The 24995-nt window shown below is 38.5% G+C and overlaps 1 protein-coding gene across 10 annotated transcripts in view; it reads right to left on the bottom strand.

Annotated features, from left to right (window-relative positions):
* Window positions 1-2196: 2196 nt before the first annotated feature.
* SATB2 (SATB homeobox 2) overlaps window positions 2197-24995 on the bottom strand; it is a 201344-nt gene continuing 178545 nt past the window's right edge. For all 10 annotated transcript variants that reach the window (XM_067741096.1, XM_067741093.1, XM_067741094.1 and 7 more), the window contains one exon: window positions 2197-4492. In XM_067741096.1, coding sequence (XP_067597197.1) covers window positions 4031-4492 — 462 coding nt within the window. In that variant the 3' untranslated portion in view covers window positions 2197-4030. The remainder of the gene's footprint in view (window positions 4493-24995) is intronic.

Below are 24995 nucleotides of genomic sequence, written 5' to 3'. Positions count from 1 at the left end.
AAAAAATGTGGGGACTTTTAAATCTTTGTTTAAAACTTTGCAGAAAGCGAAATAACAGAGTAAAGGAAAGTATCTCTTCTAAGGGAAAAAAAAAAAGAAAGAAAAGACAAAAACTCAACCCGTAAAGTGATGGCTCTGAGATGACATGACTTAACATATAGTCAAGAAGTCTCTGACTTTGTTTCCTTGGAAATAAAAGTTGTTAGCACAGAGACCACCTTCTAGGCCAAAGCCAATCCATCCATGGGCAGAGCCACCCGGTTTTGAGTTTGTCACCTCTAGTGAATTATGACACCCCCCCCCCCCCCCGCAAGAACACAACCTCAGGCAGGTGGAAAGCATTTGTGTTAAAAGGCAGACTATCTCACACATGCTTTACTTCTATGTCTTTATCCCAAATGCAGAATTCATGTGAATTTGCATAAGCAACTTGTTCCACCCTCTACTGAATCTCTAATTTTTCTTTAAAAACCTTTAGCACCGTGCTGTGGGGCTGTCCGCCTTTCTGCAAACACCCAGTTTCCACAAACTGTCCTTCAAACTTATCTACACAGTCCACGGGCTGTCAACTATCATGCGAAAAAAGGCAAGTGAAACTGGGGAAGAAAGGAAAGAAAAATTACATCTGTATGCCAACCAAATGAAAAAAAAAAGGAAAAAGGAAAAAAAAAAAAAACCCGGGAAAAACAATTTACCATATCAAAAGAAAAAGAAAACACTTTTTAATTGACGTTCTCTTTGTCAGTTCTGAAGCTAAGCACTTGCTCCTTCCTTATTAACTTTAGTCTTTAGAGCAATTTTTTCCGTTGTGAGCACTTTCTAAAAAATCATTTTCACACATTTCTCAGATCCATCAATCCTTCCGGCATTCCTCTATGCTCGCATTATGGCAGCCGGCTCTAAATATAAAAGACTTTTATTATGTCCATTAACCATGGACATATGTGCTCCAAAAGTTTCCTGACACGCAGTCATTTGTGGGTTTTTAATTATAAACAGAAAATATTCACTAGAAAAATAAAGAAGCAAGCCCATCAATATATCTTCATAAATTGAGTTTTGTTTGTATACAACAAAACATCTGGGCAAATAACTCCCCCAGTTGCCAGTTCCAGGATGTGAGCATGCATACGTTTATAAACACACAGAGGTGCACATACATTCACATGTGCAATTAAATTCTTGCATTGGACAGGACTCAAACATCTGTAATTGCAGGTACAAGCTGTCTTGTAAATAAAGGAATGGATTTTCCTTACACTCACCAGGTCTCATTCCACACGAAAACCAAGTAGGAAAGAGGGCAATGCCCAGTAAAATACTTGACAAAGTCGTATTTTTTGAATGCATTTTATTTTAACAACCAAAAAATTCTAACAGCCTAACAATGCACATAAGTTAAAAATTAATTATCACTTAGTGATAACAAAGATAGTTGATTTACATGGAAAAAAGAACATTTACAATATGTTAATCCTTATTCACATTGTTGATATCGCAATAAAACACAATTTGTTTTTTCATTTCACAAAAAAAAAAAAAGGCGGGAAATTGTGCTTTGTCAAGAGGCACTACAAGAGAAAGTTTCTTCTTCCAAATAGATATTATATGACAGATATTGAATAAATAGACATATATGCATTGTAATTCGCAAAGATCTGGCAAGACCACAGGCTAAAATGCCCACAGATTCACTTAGAACCACTGCAAACTTGGCAGTGAAATTAAAAAATAAAAGGCAAGACTTAGCATTGAAAAATACCTAATAAATTTTTGGTTGAAGTGTAAAAGATACCAAATGCGGATGCCATCGATAGATGAACCACCTTGTAAGAGCTTGGCAAAATCAGTTTCCATTACGTGTACAGAGTGACCTTCAGCAACAGTGTAAGAAGACAATTTGGAAAAGAGTAACTCGGATATTAGGAAGCAGCAACCACGGACTTTCTGATTAAAGCTGCAGCACTACAGAAACAGGAAGGATGGGCCCAGGGCTTGACTGCAAACAACCATCCTTTTGCAAAGGTATATGACGCTCATGTCAAGATAACTTTTTAAACATCATTATTTGAAAAAGTACAGGAAAATGTCCCTTTAAAAACTCCAGAGGTTACTGAGCAGCTAGAATTAGCTTGTATTGCAACATGTCTTCTCCCTGTATATTGTAAGTTCTGAGTTAATATCTACACATAGAGGTTTGTTTTTTTTTTTTAACTCCGACCTTTTATACCTTTCAAATATATAAATAGTATTAACAGTTATATTACAATGTTTGTGTAGTAAACAGAAAATAACTTTCAAAGTGATATTGCATGAGGTCTTTGAAAAGGCTGCATGAGAGCACAACTCTAAAAAAAATCCAACCGTGTGGGACTGTTTGATGGCCACCTTGAAGCACGAGATTAGTTTCACTTGGCCAGTCCTGAAGGTGAGGTCTCCTCTTGCAATGACTAGAAGTAGAAGTGGGAAGTAATGGTTTCTGATGGGAAGCTAGAGGCGGGGGAGGACTATAGTAGAGTGCAGCTTTAATGCTCATTCCACTAAATAGCCAGTCGGCATTAGTTCTGCTTTATGTAAGGTAACTGCTATGTAGGTAACTGGGAAAATGTTTCCGTTGATGAGGAGTAGGTGATTCCACTGAAATTGCTTTGCTTACTCTATTGCCTGGAGCTGCACAATGATTCAAAAACAGGTTCTTGCTAGGGCTGCCCCCATAGTAGGGAAGGGATGAGGTGCGTGAGAGCAAGGACTAAAAACGTCTGGTTAGGTGCATGGAATACGTACAAAGAGGAAGCCCAAAGTGAGACAGAAATGAGAAACGTCTTTCGGGAGATGAAGGCATGGAGATTTATTTGAGAGGGAGCCCCTTTAACTGGGCAGCAACTTCTTTTCTAACTTAATATTACATTGAACTATTTTCTATTTTAAAAAAAAAGAAAAAGAAAACAGCAACAATAAACAAGTTTTAAATGAGCAGGCTTACTAGTTTTAAGATCTGAAGCCACAAGCAGGTAAATAAATTTCACAATAAAATGTGGCTCATACTGTGAATTCCATTTGTATGACATCAGTATGTCATTTTATCGAGACTGCACTAATGGACAAGTTTTCTCTGTACTGAATTTCAGCTTTACTCATTTGGAAGTCCACAGAAACGCATCTGTTCACTACAGTAACGACAAGTTGAATAACGGAATGCGAGTCATTTTAAGTGTGCATTGTGTCTTTAAGATTAATTTGACTGGTATCATTTTAAGGTGCCCTGATTTTTTTTTCACTTTACTTTCTTCTTCTTTCTTTCTTCCTTTCTTTTTTTTTTTTTTTTTTTTTTGGCAGTGTTGATTTGTTTTGTTAAATACATACCTCAAAAATTACCCATCAAGCTGCCAGATAGGAAGCCATAGAATTAAAAAAAAAAAAAAATCAGGGACAAACACAGAAAATAAATAGGAATTCAAAAATAGTCACCCCACCCTGAGAGCAGGCCGCAGTTTATCAAAAAGCCAAAGCGACTCACTGTGAAGTGGTTTTTTTAATACATAAACAAGTCTCTTCTTTAAGAACTCATTTCACAGTCTATTCTTTCGGATTGTAAAGTTCTCTGTCCCATGCAATTTAATATATATATGTAAATATATAGATATATACATATACATATACACACACACTTGTAGCTTCCTTCATTTATTTCATAGGTCTTTTCATCCTGGAACTTGCCTGGTGTCTCTTCCATAAGTGCAAGGATAATGAAGGCAGAGTCTCCTGTGATTATAATGACTACGATCCAGTCCATTGTAAAGCGTAACACTTTAGTGTCTTTGCCAAGGCGATGTCTGATTCAGAAATACTGAACTTATTCAGTCTACAGGTGTATCCTGTGCAACAGAGAAATGTCAAAAAAAGGTAAGGAAAACAAAACAGACCAAAAAAAAGACAAAGATAAAATAAAGCAACAACAAAAAAGTTTTTAAAGAAACTAAAACAGAAAATCCTTGGACCGATGTATTGCTTTGCCTGGTGGCAGTTCACATTATCTCTGGTCAATTTCAGCAGGCACCGCCTTGCTTTTCTCCGCACTCTCCTCCTCCGCCTCCACTTTGTACATCTCCTCCGAGCCTTCCTCGCTGTCATTCTCCTCCGACTCCGTCAGCAGCTCCTCGTCCTTATACTCGGCCACGTCCACCACCGAGCCCAGGTGTTCCTTGAGCTTCCCATGATGCTTCACGTGGTACCGCTGGTTCTGGAAGAACTTGATGATGGTGTGTTTGGGGAGATCCAGCTGAGCAGAGAGAGTGTGGATGGCTTCCTGGTCAGGGTACAGGCCCACGTCATGGATGAAGCTCTGGAGGATGCCTAGGGCTTCCAAAGAGATCTTTGTGCGAGACCGAGGCTTTTTGGTGCAACTGTCTTCAGTCGGAGGAGGCGGGGGAGGTGCTTCTTCTCTGGGAGGGGAGCTCTCCTTGGCTGGCTGAGACTGCTGTCTGTGCAGGACCTGAAAATTAAAATTTAAACAAAATTAACATGTGATTCACAATCTCACCTTTCAAAAGCCATCAGCCCAGTGAAATACGTGTTGTCTAGCTAGCACTGTAGTGATGCTGTAGTCATGGTAAGTTCAGGTCTTCTGAAAACTTAAAAGAATTTAAGAATCTTTTCTACAAAGGTTCTTCAGAATCTCCTCTACAAAGCAAGAGGTTAATAATAGTAATGTTTCCATTCTGAGGCACAAAGAAGTTAAGTCATTTGTTGCCAAAGGTCATTCGAATTCAAAGGATCCGGCTCCAGGGCCTTGCTGTTAACTAGCGTGGTGTGCTACCTCTCTGAAGCCCAATGACAAAGAAACCGGACCCAGACGAAAAGTGCAGGCTCTACAAATGAGATCACATGGGCTCACGTCCAGACTCTTCCCCTTAGCTGGGTGTCCTTGTGCAAGACACTAAACATCTTTAAGCCTCAATTTCATCATCTATGAAAGAAAGATAAGACACTGACTTCCTAGGGATGTTGGAAGGATTAAATGACATAATGCATGTAAAGAACAGTGCTTGCCTTAAACCAGAGGTTGACAAACTTTTTCAGCAAAGGGCCAAATAGGAAATATTTTAGCCTTAGCAGGGCCATACCGTCTCTGTTGTGATGCCTCATCTCTATAGTGTGAGCATAAACAAATGAGCATGGCTATGTTCCAATAAACTTTGTTTATAAAAACAGGTAGCAGGGACTTCCCTGGTGGTCCAGTGGTAGAGAATCTGCCTTCCAATGCAGGGGACTCGGGTTCAATCCCTGGTCTGGGAACTAAGATCCCACATGCCGCAAGGCAACTAAGCCCACGTGCCACAACTAGAGAGAGAAAAATCCACACGCCACAACTAGAGAGAAGCCCATGCGCCGCAATGAAAGATCCTGCGTGCCACAACTAAGACCCAACGTGCCAAATAAATTAATTAATTAATTTTAAAAAAACAAAACAGGTGGCAGACTGGATTTGGTCCATGGGCCAGAGTTTGTTCACCTCTGGCTTAGGGCAAACATCCTATAAATGATAGTCATTATTATATCAGCCTCATAATTACTCTTAGAGTATAACAGTGGAATAAGTATTTGAGTCAGAAAATCAATTCTCCATAAAATTAAGAACAACTTTTATTTTCTTTTAGCCCTGATCTTAATCCTTAAACAAGAATGTTTTTTAAAAATTTAAAAACTTCCAAATTAATTAAAAGACATAATTTTTTATTAAATTATGCCCTTTAAATGACTAGATTACACTCATATAAATGGACCTCCTCAGTATTACTGATGTCAAGGAGACAGCAGTGAGTGGTGGCTTGAAGCAAGATTTTGGTTCCCTGCCCAGGAATTGAACCTGGGTAGCCTGGGTGAAAACCAGGAATCCCAGCCACCAGTCCAGCAGAGGCTAGAGAACAAACTATTCATCCTTTGTTCTGCAATCCACTTCCTTTTTTTTTTGTTATCCTTCATGTCAAGGTTTTCTAGTTGTAATTAATTTAAATTTCTCTTTCATTTCTACCTATTCCCCACTCATTAGAAAACAAAACAAAACTGAAACAAAAACCTCTAGTATTTAAATACTAGATCCAAGTTGGAGCCACTCCTGCCTGGGGTGCCACATCAGCAGATTGAACTTTCATGTTGCTATAAATGCTCTGCTTGACCAGAAACACAGTATCCTGTCAGCAAATCCCCATATGCAAAGCCAGCTCTGGGCTCCATACTCACTTCTTTGCTCTCTGATCTTTCTAAATAAGGTCAGATAAGCAACCCCAGACAATCATGCCCTGTTTTCTGTGTCGCCACTTCTAATGCTCTATAAAACTGGCCCAAAATCCCTCTGGAAGAGTGTTCCACTGCTTGTGAGGAACTGTACCCCCTACAACCCATGGATTGTTCCTCTTGAATAAAGGACATCAAACTGATTACTACATTGGTTTAGTTTTGTCATTTGACACTAGTTAGGCAAGCTTATTCTTGATCCTCATAACTGCTTCTTCAGCGTCATCTCTGCATGGAAAAGTTTCCCAGTTTAATATTTATGAACTTTTTCAATCTGACTAAAGAAAGAGAAAGCAATACAGAGGAGATTGTCCAAACAACTCGCCCCTGTCCCCCTCAGAGGCCTATGTGAGAAGGACTTCCTGGAGAGGGCGCATGGGACCCTGAAGAGGAACTCAGCTGCTGCTCACACCTTGCAACATCAGCGGCAGTGCTATAACAGCAAAAGGCTACCCGGAAGGTTCCCATTAGAAAGTATTATGTCAACTCCAAAGGCAAAGACCGAATTTCCTCCACTCAGATCAGTGTCTAATATCCTGGAAGTTCCCAAGACCTTTAAGAATAGTGAGTTCACTTTTTAAAAAAACACATGTTTCTCTTTTACCATTCTCTCCTATTTTAGGTGGTGTTTTCCATGTTAGAGTAACAAATTAAACATTTTCCAAAGTTCAGGGGGAACTCAGTCCAGTCAATGAAGAAGAAAACATGTCTAGTTACACGAGAGAAACATTGGTACCACCACTACCAGCACCACCACACACTACACAGATGACAAATTTTTTTTAAACTACAAAACATCAACATCAAAGCAAGCATTTAAGAAAACAATCTCTGCCATTTATCCTAGTCTCAGGGACTACCTGATGAAAAACTAATTTCTTACCGATGTGAAAATGTCAGTCTTTTCTGTAGAATTTAATAGATATTAGGGCAGATGACATTGTTACTTAGGTAACAGAAGAGGATTAAACTTTTAAAATAATAATTCATAACAAGTAACAATCAAAATAACAATAAAAGGATAATCAAATGCAAATAAGAATACCCATTATAATAAGCTGATGGCTGGTGGCAGAAAGAAATCTAAAACAGAAGACCATAAACAGTGGCACTGAAGGTCCATATAGTGTCGACCAATTAAAATGAATGTTCTTGACATTTTCTTTACCCCTTTCAACTAAGAGTAAACGCATGTGGTCTGCTGTGGTAAGCAGGCATCAGCAAAAAAGTGAGAGCTCCATTACTTCAACATCCTAATTATAGCTGGCAGGGAGAGGAGATCTGCACGGTGGACCCACACTGCTCATGGCAGCTTTGATGGCAGGAAGGTATTTGCTCTGAGGTTGTAAGATTGTAATCTGGGCAGCTTGAGCACTGTAATACATGAACCTCTACATCAACAGGTGAAGATTATTTTGGGGGGGGTCAGTAAGAAGGAGAGAGACTGAAATTACATAGGAATATGTACCCACACAACATGTATACTCAAGCACAAGGACCCCCTTTTAGAGCAATTGCGATAATTGGAAAACAAAAGAGAATTAAAATGCCCCATTTTTAAAATTATGCTTGCCTTCTGTAGTAAAAGTCAGCATAACGGTTCCACTTAATTAAATAATTAGATTGGTTCTTTAGGGGTTTTCCATTGTGCATTGGTTAGATTTAAAGAGATTTTCCAAAAACTATACTTTGAAGTTACTATAATCTTTCTGCACGATAGGGTTCGTTCTTCTCCTGAGGTCCCACCAATTGGCCTATTTCACCCCCCCTTCTAACTCTGAACCTAGCAGTAGTAACACACAGATACAGAGAAGCCACACATGAAATGGAGAAACAATAATCATAGTAGCCACCACTTTCTGAGCGCTTACTCTGTGCCAGACAGTTTTAAGAACTTTACATCGATTAACTCATTTAGTCCTCACAGTTCCTTGTGAAGGTGCTACTTGGATCCAGAACAACCTAGAAACATGGAGCATCTCAGGAACACCCTCAAAATTGGAAATTTTAAACACAGAGAGCTGTCAGTCTAAGATAGTAGGTTTCCACAGAACAATGACAATGTGGCTGCCATCAGAGGAGAGGAAGATGTTTCTCAGAGAGCTAGCAGCAATGGAAATGATCTAGAAAGTGAGATATCCTGTGTCAGGTCAGATGATGCTCTATATTGGGAGCCATGACAACATTTGCATGAAGAAGGTTAAATAATATTTCTGGTATCTTCAAGCAGATAGGAAGGAGTGCAATATTCATAACATCTGAGGTGAAAAGAGTCCCCAAGTTACTCTGTCCCAACTATCTTCATTCCCCTGAAATGTTCTGATTACTCCAGGCAGAGAGTTATTTATTGTCTTCTATAATTTTTAGCAAAAAGCACTGCCTACAGGGCTTCCCTGGTGGTGCAGTGGTTGAGAGTCCGCCTGCCGATGCAGGGGACACGGGTTCGTGCCCCGGTCCGGGAAGATCCCACATGCCGCGGAGCGGCTGGGCCCGTGAGCCATGGCCGCTGAGCCTGCGCGTCCAGAGCCTGCGCTCCGCAATGGGAGGAGCCGCAACAGCGAGAGGCCTGCGTACCGCAAAAAAAAAAAAAAAAAAAAAAAGAACTGCATACATTTCCTTACTAGCCACCTGCAGTAGCTTATTATTATGACAAACAATCAGGAAATTCTTCTTACTGTCGTGTAGTGCTTCTTCCAGTGGTGTGAATACTCTGAACAAAAACAGAGCAGAGCCTACTGCTTACGATGTGGTATTCCCCAGGCGGGGAAATCAGTCCAAATGCTCTCCCCAAACCCTCCATCTAAACAGCGGGATCAAGTCACCTTTTCTGCACTTTCCCACATCTTGACTAACTAATGCCAACTCTTTTAGTCTCGTCTTCATAGGACAGGTTTCTGAACACCCACTTAAGTGAATTTTAGTTTTTCTGTCTGAACTTCTCAGAGATGTTTGAAACTCGTTGTTTGTTAACTAGAATGACTCAAGTTTGGTCCCTGTCCCCAGCCAGTACCCTGAGTAACTCCGGCCTGAGGTCATGTCATTGATTCCCGCTGGATGGACTACACGCCATCCTGTTCCTCAGCTCATCTGACAGGTCACGCATACATTTCTGGCTGATTGACTCTTTGAAACCACAAAATTTACAATTACTGCAACCGAGACAGAGGATGCCCTGTCATCTGAACAGAGATAGGCTCTTTCCCAACAAGTTCTTCCCAAGCCCAGATGATTGTTTTCTGGTATTTTTTTTAAAAAAAGGTAAGTATAATGGAGCAGCTACCCAGATATTTATGTAAATCTGCCCAAGTCTGCACACTTTCCAGACTCATCCTTTTTCCCCTTTTCCAAAAGGGGCCTAGCAGTTGACCTTTCTATTCCTAAAGTCTCTCACCTCTCTTCACGTGACTTTCCCAAATAACAGAATATATCGTTCTGTAAAGATGGCTGTCCATCCCCCTCCTCTTGGCCTTTGCAGACTGAAGCCTGGCAACGCATCCTATCTCATTTTGGTTTGGATTTTTCTCCATCACAACTGAACTTAAATTAATCTGGTCGGCAATTCATTTCTGATATTGGTAATTTCTGCAAAGAGAGTTTTAAAAGGTTTATTTAAAAGCCTCTTTCTTTTTTTGTAGCTTCTACTGTGAGTTTCTTAGGGTTCGCAGCAGTGAAATATCAAGGTGGCTTCAATAATAATGATAATACTATTAATATTAATAATAGGTGCTGGCACTCATGTAAAGTTTATTATGAGCCTAACACTGGCCTAACTGCTAAAAATATATTTTCTTTTCACAGTAATACTGGAGTAAGCATTTTTACTCCATTTATGATGAGAAAATTGTGGTTCAGAGAGTATAGGTAATTTGTGTGAGGCCTCATAGCTTCTAATTAGCAGGATTGGATATCTAAAACATATCTGATTTTAAATCCCGTGCCCTTAAACATTATGTTCTCCTGTCTTCTGTGCACAAGATCACATAAGAAAATTGAACAGAGGCTCTAGAGTAGAGGAGACAGACCATAAATAAGATATCAGGTAGTAATAAATACTATAAGCAAAAATAGAGCCAAGCATAAGGAGGAGAACTGGGGGCAGAGGAAGTTATTTTAGATTCGGTGGTTCAAGGAAGGCTCCCTAAGGAGGTAGGAGTTGAGCAGAGGCCTGAAGGAAGTGAGGACCAAACCATGAAAAAGAGCAAAGCAGACCAAGGGAAACAGCAAGTGAAAAGGCAGGGAGGCAGGAGTACACTTGGTATATTTGAAGAACTGCAAGGAAGGCAGCATGTTAGAGCCGTGCCACCCAGTACAACAGATACTAGCCACATACGGCTACTGACATCTAAATTCATTAAAACTAAAAAAAAGAAAAAACTGAGTTCCCTCAGTCACACGAGCCACATTTCCAGTGCTAGATAACCACCCTGTGCAATACCATACTAGACAGCACATTGCCACCAGCACTGCCATCACAGGAATAGCTCGGACAGCCCTCCGCTAGAGAGAAATGACAACTTAGGGGCTGCCAGGGCCGGAGCCAGAGCAGCAGGGCCTTGGCATTCTACTGTCAGTAAGGTCTACCCTTACTGTGACCTGCAGTCATGTCCTCTGATCTAGCCCCAAACACAGCAGGACTTGAAAAACAACCACTAATACTAGAGAGAAGAGAAATATTCATGTATCCACACACTAAGTAAGAAATACTCAGCTCATAATATCAATATATTACTGGACTTTCAACATAGTATCACAAATAGCAACACTATCATAAAAACAACCAGAAGGATGCATCGGCACTTCTATCCTCAAGAGAACGGGGACTTCCCCGGTGGCTCAGTGGTTAAGAATCCGCCTGCCAATGCAGGGGACATAGGTTCAAGCCCTGGTCCGGGAAGATCCCACATGCCACGGAGCAACTACGCCCGTGCGCCACAACTAGTGACTCTGCGCTCTAGAGCCGGTAAGCCACAACTACTGAGCCCGCATGCCACAACTACTGAAGCCCTCTTGCCTAGAACCCGTGCCCCGCAACAGGAGAAGCCACCGCAATGAGAAGCCCACGCACTGCAACGAAGAGTAGCTCCCACTCGCCGCAAGTAGAGAAAGCCTGCTCGCAGCAACGAAGACCCGGTGTAGCCAAAATAAATAAATAAATTGGGGAAAAAAAGAGAGAATGGTAAACTTACATTTAACTGATGGCTGCCTTCTTCATCAGAAGTGCTTATCATGTCTAAAAGAAATTATGTTTAAAACCATCGACCTCGGGTTGAGTAAAAAAAAAAAATCCATTTATCAGATATTTATGGAGTGTCTATAGTAACTGGACCTATTAATTTACAAAGCTTTCTAGTAAGGAGTCCTGTCTCCAACAGTTGGCTGTTGATGAACAAGTTATGGGTAAGACATAATCAAATAGAAACTTAAAAGTTTAATAAGTCTTGCCTTCCTATTTATTCACTAAAATCTCATCAGGCTGAAATATGACATACATGTGTATAAATGAACATGGAGATGGCGATGAAGAAAGGAAGGTTGTAAATATATTCAAAAGAGATATCAACTTCTAAATAAAACCCAACACCTTCTTGCCCAGTGACAAAACACAATCGTAATAAGGATATATGTTGTTTTTCTGCCTTTGAAACTGAAAAGTTTAAAAACACAAGGACAAAATGGTACTGTGACAAAAGCTGACTAAGAAAGATAAAGCAGCTCTTCTTAAACCACTCAGTGTTCAAATAGATTTTGAAGGCCTCAATGAAAACCAGCTGGAAGCCATGTGCAAAAAATAATGGCTTTTGCCTGCAGGGAAGGAAGTGAGATCCTAAATGATTAAGTTTAGGAAAGTATATAATTCACTGTATCATTATGGGGTGAACTGGATTACTTATAATATGCCGAGACTTTGTGGTCTTTTTTATATAGAGAAAATGAGAAATTATTAAGGAGGTGACTGTATAGGGTGGCTGATCCACTGCGGTAATAGGTAATAGGTTAAAATTGGCTCCCAGGTGGCCACATCCCCCTCTCTCACCCACAGGAGTGAGCCTCACCAGAGCTTCAGGTCCTACGTGGTGATGTGCATCAATAGGAGATGACTTCTAACCGCATTTGAGTTAATCTCAGAATTATTTTTACTTGTTTAATTTTACCTCATCTAAAATAACAGAATGTAATATAGTTGACCCGAAGAAGGAAAGCATTCTTCCACTAAAAATCCTGAGAAAATATATTTACCAGGCAATGAGAACAATTGGTTAGCACAACTGGAAAGCCCTCATGCATAACTCAATTAGAATTTGTTAAATGAATAAGTGCTGCTATTTTTAAAATATACTATATGTAAAATACCATATAACTGAGATATTTGTCGTAAGTTTCAGCAACCTAGCTCTACCCCCTAGTTTTCCCTTTTTTTTCAAAATCAGCACTTAAGACTGTTAATTTTAGCTCAAAACCTCAGTGGGGAGAATTTAGCATTAGTAATTAATAATTAATAGAACTATTATACATCTATCTCATTATTGGACTATAAGCTACATATTGGCACACATAAGTGCTCAGTACATCTTTGTTCTGCTGCACTGGATTAATTCCATATTCTCTCTTTCTTTAATTGCAGACCAGTTACTATTTTTGTTCTGTACAACGTATTGTTTTTTCTTTCTATTATTCGTTTGTAGCAAAACTATGTTTTAAAAGTAAAGAAACTGTCACTCATTATAGGAACTTACATCTAGCAGGTATCTGAGAGCAAATATATATATATGTATATATATTTTTTAACCATTTTTTTTTGTGTTAAAAACAATTCCAGGGCATCACATAATCCTTAAGATTGCTTTTACATAAACCTTGTTAGCAGGAGTTGTGAGGTCACAAAGTTCTCGTTTTGAATCCAATCTTTATCCCCCAAAGCACATATGCTTACTAGCCTTGCAGCTGTGAGCAAGTTTCTTTCTCAGAGCCACAGCGTTTGTTAATCTGTAAAATCTTCCTTGTAGTTTTATGAGGATTAAGTGAGATAATGCATGCTAAGTACTTAGCAGAGTTCTTGTCATAAGTAAGGTTTCCGGAAGTAGTTTCTGTCATTAAAAAATGAGAGGACGTTTTAAGAATCAGCAGTATAATGCCTCACGTAGTTTTCTGTAACTACACTTGTTATGAAAATTAGCAACAAATTCAGAGATCTGTGTGTCTTTTCACTCCAAAAATCTACAGATCTACAAAGGAGAAAGTCCACCAATAAGCTGTCTTATTTCTTTCATTTCATATACTGCACACATCTTAGTTCTTCCACATGGCACCTAGCACGTGGAAGTTGCCGCTAAAGCATCTGTCACATGGAATTACACCTCATAATCATAATTCCTTTCAGGGTGACATCTTCTATATGCACAACCTGGGATCCTCTTAAGATGACCTCCTTTATCGGTTCTAGAAATGTGATCCACGGTCCCCTGGGGGAATCCCGATATCCCCACAGAGAGGTCCATGAATCAAAACTATTTTCATGGCAAAACTGAGACATTAGTTGCCTCTTTGACGGTGCTAAAACTTGTACTGATGGTACAAAAGCAATGGTGGGGAAACTGCTGGCCTGTTAGCATAAGTCAAGTCAGTGGCACCAAACTTCACCAGTAGTTGTGTTCTTCACTGCCACATACACACAGTAAACATGCAACTTTCATTTAAGAATATTCTGATGAAGCAGTAATGTGGTATTAATTATGTTAAATCTCAACTCTTGAGTATACTTCATTTTAATAGTCTGTGTGAGGAACTGGGAAATACACATAATGCACTTCTGTGGCATACTGAAGTTAAGATGCTTCTCATGAGAAAGAGCATTTGTGAGATGGTATGAGCTGACAGCTGAACTAGCACCTTTGTCTTGGAATAAATATCATTTTTACTTGAAGGAACAACCAACAGGCAAACTATGATTATTCAGACTTGGGTATGTGGCAGATATTTTCTTAAAAATAAAGTAAACCTGTCAATTCAAAAAAAAAAACAAAAACCTGGTAGTATTTGTTGCCAATGATTAAATTTTACCTTTCAAGCAAAAATCAGAATTTTGGAAAACCTGTAGCTTCCACTAAAAGCTTAACAGTTCCCTAATACTTAAAGACTTCCCTGATGATACTGGCGGTGATCTAAGAAATTTTAAAAAATATGTCATACAATGAAATGTGTCAACATTTAGAAGATCTGAATAACTCAATATATCAATATTTTCTAAATGAGCACTGCATGATACTATAAAATTATGAATAGGTAAAAGATCCATTCAAAGTGCAAGGCAGACCAATGAATTATAATGTGAAAAAGTATGAAAGTTCACTGATAGGATTTTAGATTCTACTCTGCAGCCAACCTTTAAGAAACTACCACTTGTAGAGTTTTGTATAGAAGAAGAATGATCATAATTTCCTGGGAAGGCTATTAAAATATCCCTTCCTTTTCTAATTGCATGTCTGTGTGATGGTTGATTTTCTTCATTTACTTCAACCAAAACTACACTTTGTATCAGAATGAATGAGAAGCAATTATGAGAATCCAGTTGTCTTCCATTAAGTCAGACATTAAAAGTATTTGCAAATATATATGTAAAACAATGGGACTCTACTTATTTTTTTTTGTTTTGGAGATAGTTATCTTCATAAAAATATATCATTTACATGTAAATATTATTTATAATTATTTTCAGACAAACATTTAAAAGATTTCTCAGAACTAATTTCTAATATGGTAAATATTGATAGATATGCACATTTTTGGAGTCCTTAATAGTAAGAGTGAAAGGGGACCCTGACACCAAAAAGCTTGAAAACTCTGTACCACATGAATCACTTTGAATATATAGCCTTGTCTTTCCCCTAATGAAAACCAAGCACTTTACTATAAAATACAAAATGGACCTTACAGTTAATAACATCCTTACTTGATCTCAGTCACCTAGGAAAGTCTGAAAGAATGAGTGTAGGAGAAAGTACACATGCATTACGATTTGCCTCTTGACTTTATCTCTGAGACATTTTCACAGGCAAAACATATCAGCCTAGGTACACAACTCAGCACTATTTCTAACTTCAAATGATGTTACTTGAGTTGGCTCTTATGGTTCTAATTTCACATCCTAACGTTATAAGACTTATTAAAAACCGTGGTTTAGTTTCGTTGCTTTTTTTTGGATTATACAGTATCCTAAGGTCAAAACTCAGGAAATCTGTTATTAAAAAAAAAAAAGTATCCATGAAGTGATGACAAATTGCGGACTACAGGTGTTAGATTACATTTTGACTCCAGGCAGGTTTAATATAAGTTGGTCTCCTTTTACAATTGCTCTTAGCACATACAGCTATGGGAAGGGGGTTGGGGGTCGGGGGTCGGGGGAGAGAATAAGAACCAAAAAAAAAAAAAAAAAAGAGTAGAGTTCAATAAAAGAAGACCATGTCGAGAGAAATCAATACAAACAAGCAAAACGGTAGGAAGTCTAACATGGAAATATGTGTTCAATTTCATCCAGCCTTAGTCTGAGTTTCCTCTAATATTGTAACCAAGATGGTATTGGAACATCGTGTATGTTTTTAATGCAGTTTAATAATTGTTTCTCAAAATAAACACTTTGGCCAAAGATAAAAGCATAAAAACACTGTGACACAATAATCTGTTAAAATAAACTTGGGGGTTTAGAGGAAGCTTCTTAAAACAGCCTTTGGCTTATATCATTTCCTCTTTGGTAACAAATTGAGAACAACTATACCAACGACTTCGATATGGCTTGGGTTAAAAAATGTGTCATAGTCATCAATCTGACTTTGGGGAGTGGCCAGAATCTGTAAACCCTGAAGAGGTAGCTAGCTGGGTGAGCTGCTTTTCCAATATAAGGAGATGAGCTGATAGCAAACTAAGCAGGGTCAAGATGAGTAGCCATATTTCAATCAAATAGACTCCATGACACATAAAAAACAATTCTCTCTTCTATTAGAATGTAAGAGAGATAAAACATAGACATATATTGAACCTAATGGCAATTATAACTTTCCCTTCATCAGCGTCATAGGATATATAGGTTTATTTGCCCATTTAGGACCTAACGTGACCAAAATCATTCCACAAACATAACAGAATTCATGGGAGAATTCAGGAAGAGCAGACTCTTCAGGAAAGTCCAGGCCACAACCATGTGTCCTTCTTCCTGGGAGAAACCATCTCCCAGCCCACCTACCCCAATCCCATTTGCCTGACACCCATGAGCATCCATTTCCTCCTGTTTCCATACACCTCCACCACCTTTCACAATGTCGTCCCAAAACACAAAACTTTGCCTCAAAATGAATAGAGAAGGCCTATCTTTTGAAGATCAGATTCAAGGTACAGATAATATTAAAGTGTCTTTAAAGACCTTATATTTGAGTTAAAATGAGTAAAGAGTAACATGACCAGAGCTGACAGTTACCTCTGGGATTCAGATTTCTAAATGACTGCATGACTTGTTTCATTGGTATAGTTGAGAAAAGAGTGGCTTTTGTACCAGCATGGATGAAAGAAGAGCTCTTACATCAAGTTAAAGTTAAGTTAAAGATAATGAAGAGTGTAAAACGTTAGGATGATATACGTACCTGGAATTCATAATGGTATTAAAAGAACCAACGTGGAAATTCATGACACTTCATCAATGGCAAAAGGGCAAGAGAGAAAGATGTGCAAAGGTTCAGGATAAGAATGATCCATTAGAATTCTTAAACAGTTAATCTAGTTGGCTAAATAATTCTCAAGTGAAGTAAAAATGTAAACCAAATGAAAACAACTTCATCAAATGCCAGTGATACATGCATGACCCAGTAAGCTCTGAAATTTGACTTTTTAAAACAGATTCAAGGTAAGCTTAAAAGAATAGAATACATTATTGAGCTTTGCTTTATTGTACTTCTCAGATATTGCGTTTTTTACAGATTGAATGTTTGTGGCAACCCCACATTGTCAGATGATGGGTAGCATTTTTTTAGCAGTAAAGTATTTTTAAATTAAGGTATATACATTGTTTTTTTTCTTTTTAAGACAAAATGCTCCCACACAACTAATAGACTACAGTATAGTGCAAACATCATTTTCATATACACTGGCTTGCTTTATTGTGATATTCGCTTTATTGTGGTGGTCTGAAACTGAACTGGCAATATCTCTGAGTTATGCTTGTACAGAAACTGCTTCAGATAAATAAATTGCATCCAACAAGTTTAACTAGAGCAGAGTTTCAATTCCTTTTAAGTGAAAACATGTTAAGTTAAAGGAGGTAGAGAATATATATATTCTACAAGAACAGACATCATGTAGGCAGCCAAGAACTGCATCAACGAAGACTTAAAATAATGATTCCTGAGGTAAAGCACTAGAGTCAAAATTCAAACCACTTAGAAATCTCTTACTATTTAGAAATCCAATGACAAAAATAACTTGAAAACACGTATTTGGTAAAGAATGACTTAGAAACAAAGATGATATGGGGGAAAGAATGTGTACACTTTAAGTCATAGGATCTCAATAAATTATATAAGCTTCATTGAACTAGAACATCATTCTTCCTGATTTACATACAGATTATATGATGTGAGTTGGGGGTTTATGTTAAATTTAATCATTCAAATCCTATAATTAGTATGTATTCCAAGTGGTTCGCCATCCTTTGGCCTTCTTGTTTCTTAAAAACAATAACAAACTAATCTCACAATGGCGATAGGTCCTGTTGTATTTATTCTTCGGATGAGAAAATGCACACACAAAATTGAACTCTGATCCACAAATCACAAACCCCTGAGTCTAACATATAACAAACATGCCCTTACTGCTGTTTAGGTGGAAAATTGGGAAAAATACAAAAATTATTCTGTTTAAAAGTTTTGAACAAAAATTCATTTTAGTGTGAATAAACATCTTCCAATTAAAATATAAAAATAACACTAAAAATGACAGAGGAAACTATTCAATGTTTCAAGTGTATGGTTAAAAGTGAAGACAAACAAGTTAAGAAAAATTATAATACATTATGGAGAAGTTCCTCTCCCAAATGTTAATTTTGAGCGGGTAATAAAGGAATTTTTACTTTTTCTATCTTTGGATACCATTTAAAAATATATATATACCCAATTTTGTCAAAATTTGCCAGAACAAAAAAGAGAGATTTTGCCTGACACAACTCAGCCAAGACTCAGTATAAGATGAAAAATCCCCATAATTGTAATGGCACTAGTGACACTGCAGTTATGTTGCGTTCCAGCTTCTTAAAGAAGAGTGTTTAAATTATTTAAGGAGAAAGGGTGTTTGGATTAGATTTTTTACCAGGGGGGTGGGGGGAAGAAAGAAGGTAATCCATGTGTTTGAGGTCTCACATGGGGCTGTTTAGAATCCCTTGATAGGCCACATTTTCTGTATAATTTTTACAGTTGGGGCACTCAGAAGTCAGAACAATCTGACAGTTATGGTTAGTGAAAATATTAGATGTTCGCCAACAAAATACTACCTCAGCATATTTTTTGCTTTCTGGATGTAACCACTTAATAACAGGACTTGAGAAAACTGCACTGTGTGAATCAAACACATAAAAGTACAAATATTCCTTTTATAGAAAGCAAATCTTAAGCAGTGCATTATAATCAACCACTCTGGTAAAAGATAAAGTATCTAGAAATACCACACCACGGACATATTACGGTTTATTATTCCCTAACGTCCAAACTGGGTAAACAAAGTCAAATGATCAAGGAAGGGTTTTCCCCTCAGACTGTGAGGTAAGGGCCACTGATCTCTAGGAAGTGTCAACAGAGATTCCTTGTGACTTAGCAGTGAAAAGGTGTCAAATGAGAGCTTATCAAACACACCCTTTAGTTTTCAATTTCATTTAATTTCATCAGAGACTGGCTTCCTTGGTTTTCTTTTCTTTCAAGGAAAAAAGAATATGGAAAAATTAAATCATGTGAGGTGAAACTTCCGAAAGGTTAATTCTAGAGTATTCTTTTAAATTTGAAACCACGTTTAATTCATTACGAGGATACTGGTTTTACATTGTCCACATCGATCATCTTACTAATCAGGTATGGAGAAACTTTTGCTTCTAAACTTTGTGGTAAATACACCAGGTGCGAGAGGAAAAGCAGACAGGGCCAGGCACTCTTACTTAGACCGTGGTTTACTCAGGAAAATAAGTCTTTTGCTCCCAGGGTACCAAGGATGGTCACTGGGAAGAGAAATCCCAGTTCCTAATTCCCCGGGGCAAAGTAACTGGATTGGCAATTCCTCTTCCCACAAGAAAGATTCTAGTCTCCAAGCTGCCGATGAACCATTATATTCCCATAAGGCCGGCCATGCAGCATCCTTATCTACTCAGATTCACCAAGCAAGTCCAATTTTGTCTCTGTGCCACGTTGCCTTGGCTTTTCTAAGCATATTTGCTTATCCTGTGTAGGTCGTCCTCAGAAACTAGAACTGTCAAGTCATTACACTTCCAAATGTGAATCTGCTTAGGGGTGGATTTAATTTAATAGCTGAAAACTCAGTACAAAACAAACACACTTACAACTGACATTATCAGGGAATTAATCATTACTGCTCTCGACTGGTGTTCCAAGACCCCACATTGCCCCAGCTAGGATCTGAGAGTTCTCGCTGACTCCTTCCCCCTCCTCTGAGCCTCCACATCTAGCCAATCCCACGTGCTGCTGGTTAATTTTCCCCTTTCCATTCTTCTCTCACTGCTGTTATTTAGACTTTAAAATCTCTTGCCTGAATTAGTAACCATTACTTTGCAAAAGGCCTCCCGGCCACAGCCAACACAGCATCTTGCGAAAGGCCTTCAGTGGTTTCAGGATGGGTCAAGGCCTCTCGCACATCCAAGAAAGCTCCATGACCTGAGTGCAGCAGGTGACCCTGCTCCGTCCTTGCTCCTGAACCCTGCCTTTCAGGCTGTGCTCCAATGGTTCTAAAAGCTATAGTTCCCACCCTCGTGCTGTTTTGCCCCTCTAATCTCAGTGCCTTTGCCTCCTCTGTCCCCTCTACCTGGAAAGCTCCTCCAGTGAGGAATTCTGTAAGGAACCCTAGCATCACTATTTCCTAGAAGCCTTCTGGGTCCTCCGGCCCACTCGGTTTTGGGCATATGTGCCCATCTTTTGTGCTTTTCTTTCTCTGTACTTACTTACATGCTGTACTACAGTCATCTGTCCACACACCTGTCTCTCCACGAATCTGTGAGCTCCTTAGGGATAGATTCTGTGTTACATTCTCCTCCACACACTCAGCACTTAGCACAGGGTCAGGCACTGTGTTTTGAGAGAATAGTGGAAACTTAAAATTTATCCTAAAACTTCCAGAATACTTCTGTATTGGTAATAGCCATATTATATAGACCAAAAGTCTTCTTAAAAATTAGAAAACGTCTAATAGCTGTAAGGGAGGAAAAAGTGGCCAGTTCACACCGACACTCATTTAAAAATACACTTAGTACTGAAAAGGGCTAAATCACACTAGTTCGTAATGACTTACTAGACTCACAGACACACACACTTGGCACAAGCCACCAGTACCATACAGCGGCTCAAGCAGTTCTTTAATTCTGCCCCTGTCCCCCACCCCCCCGCCCCAATTATCTGCCTGAAAATTACTGACATTCAGAGACATGCGTTCTGGGTGTCACTGTTGTCAGGGATAAAAACTGACATATTCATCAGCTTGCTTCACTCTCCCCCTCCCCAATCTCCAGAAATATTTCTACTATCAAGAGAATTCAAAAGGTCTCCAGCAGACAGTTTCTATGACAAAAAAAAAAAAAAAAAAGCTGCTGGAGGCAAAACAACAAGTAACAATGAGAGAAAATTATAAAAACTAGATGTATTTGCTTAAAAATGGATCACAGGTAGCACAATAAAGCCTGAGACAGTAATGGCCCTCAATGGAATGAAATGCGAAGGAACGCTGCCTATCTACATAATGCTATGGAAAGCACTGTAGGTCTTTTCCAAAACAAATATTAAATGCCTATCCTTAGAGGAGAAACAGTGACGTTAACTCGCGTGGGAAGAACCAAAAAGAAAGGAAAGTAACAAAATTATTTTCAAAGTATGTATTTCTGCCGCCACTTTGAGTCAACCACTGTGGTTCCAACACCACACAGTCCAAAGCGAGTAAGGCCAATGGTTTAAAGTTAGGGCCAGAAATGGCCTTTGCTGCTTCCTGGCCACCTTTGTAGTTTATTTAGATTTTATTAAAATTTGTTTTTAGAAACATTCAACTAAAACTAAATAAACCATGGGGGAAAAAAATCCATGAAGAAAGAATCTAGAAACTAAATATAAGCCATCTCATTTATACTTACAGAGACCAGAAAAGCATTTTGGCATTAAAGAACATTTTTGTTTTCAGGTGCAGTGCCTTTAAGGGATTATATAATTACCCTTATTGAGAGCATACTTTTTAGCTTTGTCAGATTCTCCGTTGGAATTATAATTCCAGACTGAGCAAAGAATTCTATCAAAACTCTATTATCGGGCTTCCCTGGTGGCGCAGTGGTTGAGAGTCCGCCTGCCGATGCGGGGGACACGGGTTCGTGCCCCGGTCCGGGAAGATCCCACGTGCCGCTGAGCGGCTGGGCCTGTGAGCCACGGCCGCCGAGCCTGCGCGTCCGGAGCCTGTGCTCCGCAACGGGTGAGGCCACAGCAGTGAGAGGCCCGCGTACCGCAGAAAAAGAAAAAAAAAAAAACTCTATTATCATATTAAAACACTTGATCATGTGTTCCCTCAAGATTCCCAACTTTCTATTTCTGAGAAGAGAACAGATTTAATGAGATATTTTCAAAGTAGAACTGGTAAAGGGAATATTTGTGAAAAGCACTGCCAAAAAGACAATTCATGTGGTAGACACAGAAAAGGCAAATTTTACCACATATACTGGAGCAATGGATATTAAATAATCATCTCTGAATAAACTCTACAAATAAATACAGTCCTTTTGGTCTAAACTGAAGACAGCATTGCCTAAAGGAAATCTCTAAGGTCAACCAGCAATTAACTGAAAGGTTTTGATTGAATGCTATTGACTGCTTTCATATCAGACAGCTTCCTGGTTATTACACTTCATGGGCTAAGTAGGTGCCAAGACGTTAAACTGTCAATAATCTATTAATACTGGACTGTTCAGCTCACTCTCCCTGAATCTGCAGGAAAAGGCATTCAGGCCAAGACCTGCTGAGAACTAATGCAAATTCGCCAACTCTGATATGGAAATCGGATCTTTATTACCTCCCAGCTTAAGTGCCTAGGAGTGTTGACACAGTATAAGAAGACTATGCAGATAATAAATGCTTATTCAGATGAGTTAAACTAATTTTTTTTTTTAAGAAATTGCTGAAGGGATGAGCATGTCCTGAAATCTGACTTTCTTTCTAAGTCATACTTAACAGTTTCTAAACTGTATGTAATAAACATTTTCAGAGAGAAATGAGAAGTTATTTAAAGTGAGCCTCACAGGTCCCTGCCACTCAGCATCTGGAAAGCAGTTATACACATTGTGGGGTTGGGGGAGAACTTTTAATGAATTTAATAGAGAAAAGCACTTTAATTAAATGCTGTCAAAGTGGATTGTATTAATGACTATACACAGAGGAATTTAAAGCAGCTAAGTTTATTTAGCAAATAGAAACTGGGCTTTCGAAGCCTGCAAGTATTTATGTTTCTGCAGTTGCAGTACATCTAGAAGACGATGATGGTGCCAAATGAAACCATTGAGTTATTAGATATGATTTTATTTATTGGGTATTATTAAAGTTTCAAAGGCCTCAGGGGAATTAATTTCATTTTCAAAATGAAATACCACATCTGATCAGAAAGGGTTAAGAAAGTGAATATTGTCCCCCAGTTTTTTCTGGGCCCTGGAATTTTGAAGCAGGTAAGTGGCTAATGGGGACAGCCTTCTTCAGGTTCACCTGGTCGGAATTCACATCATCTCATGGTAGTGCAAAGTCAATGACACTATTTCTTCTATGACTTCTTCTTCTGTTGTTTTTTTCCCCCAGCGATTGGTCACTAAACACAATTCATTCTGTTTCACATAGCAATAAGCTGAAAAATGACCAAAACTCCTAAAAATCTCCATGAAAATTCGGTTGCCATAACTTTTTAAATGAAAAACACGAGTAACACAAACTTCTACAAAGGAAAAGGTATCGAATGTTTGACTTAGGACAAACAGGGGAAAAAGGGTCTTCCTCAGTATCTTCTACTCAGAGGTTGACCGCAGAACAAACCTATTATTAATGATAATATTTTAAAAATAAACAAAGAAAATATGAGCCTTAATGCATGAAAGCTGTAAAAGATTGAAAAGCTGGTCTGGCTAGAAAACACTACGTGTGTGTCAAAATGATTTTCTCTACCGTTTGTAAAAATGTAATTATCCATGATATGCTATTATCCATGATAGGCTACAAGGGTGAAGGATTTCAAGTAAATCCACTGGAAGCTAAGGATTCGCCTTTGGTCTTCAGCCCCTGACACCACCATGTCTGTGAGATCACAAACTTCTGCCATGATTTACCACATCCTTTTTGCAGTTATATATACTCTTTCAGTCTGTCTTTAGGTTTTAATTCAAAACATGAGGAAGGGGGAGGAGGGAAACGTGAGGATTGGAGCAAAAAAACAAAACACAAAATCCAGCACCTATTTCCTTTCAAGAACAGAGTAATGATCACAAATGGAGAGTTTCAACTTTCTAAATAAATAACCTAATTTTTAATCCTTCCCCTCCCCCCATCCAAGCTATTTATTAATATCATATGTTTGATCTGTGTCTTTGTAGTTCTGGAACTTATAAGCAACTCTGCTTTCCCCATCTGTGCCAAGATGTTTCAGACTAGTCTTTGAAATGCTGCAAATGCAGATGAATGTGACATAAAATAGGAACTGATTACATACACGTTCTATACGTGAGTAATGGTGACACAGAACACAGAGGACATTACATGTTCATAGAGTGCACTGGACAACTGTGCTTCACATATGCAAACATGAAGAGATCATCAAAGTACAGCATGCCATCTCTAGCAATATCTATTCTAGGAGCTCAAAATAAATTGGTTGATTTCTTGCAAATAAAGTGACAAGAAAACTTCTCCTCTGGTACCTCAGTAGTTCTAAAATGAAGATATATCAAAGACTCATCAACTGATAGAACATACTGATGCATTTGATCCAGATTATGTTTTACAAGCAAAAGAATCCGTCAATTTGCTTCTCTCCTTTCATTACTAAGGAAATGACTGTATTAACTTACTACACACACTGTTTGACTATTTTAGCTTTATCTCTTTGGGAGACTTTCATTTCACATGAAGCACAAACTCAAATAAGGATTTCTCTCAAACGTATACTCCTAAATTATACCTACATGGAAATATTTGACATGTGTCAACCACAATTCCCTTTCTGCTCTTCTAGTACCACAGTTTTGAGTACACTGTTGACATGAATTGTCAAAAAACTGAAATAAGAAAAACTATATTTAAGAAACCATTTGCATGTATACATTGCACTTAAACAGTATATGCTCACTTTGGCACATTCTGTTCATTTAGATCATAATAGAAATAAAAAGACCTTTCCATATCCACATATGTTTAAGCATTCACATCATAGATTTTAGCTCCCTA

This window comes from Pseudorca crassidens, chromosome 6 (genome assembly GCF_039906515.1).
Source record: "Pseudorca crassidens isolate mPseCra1 chromosome 6, mPseCra1.hap1, whole genome shotgun sequence".
Classification (NCBI taxonomy): Eukaryota; Metazoa; Chordata; class Mammalia; order Artiodactyla; family Delphinidae; genus Pseudorca; species Pseudorca crassidens.
This window is presented reverse-complemented; position numbering and strand designations above follow the sequence as displayed.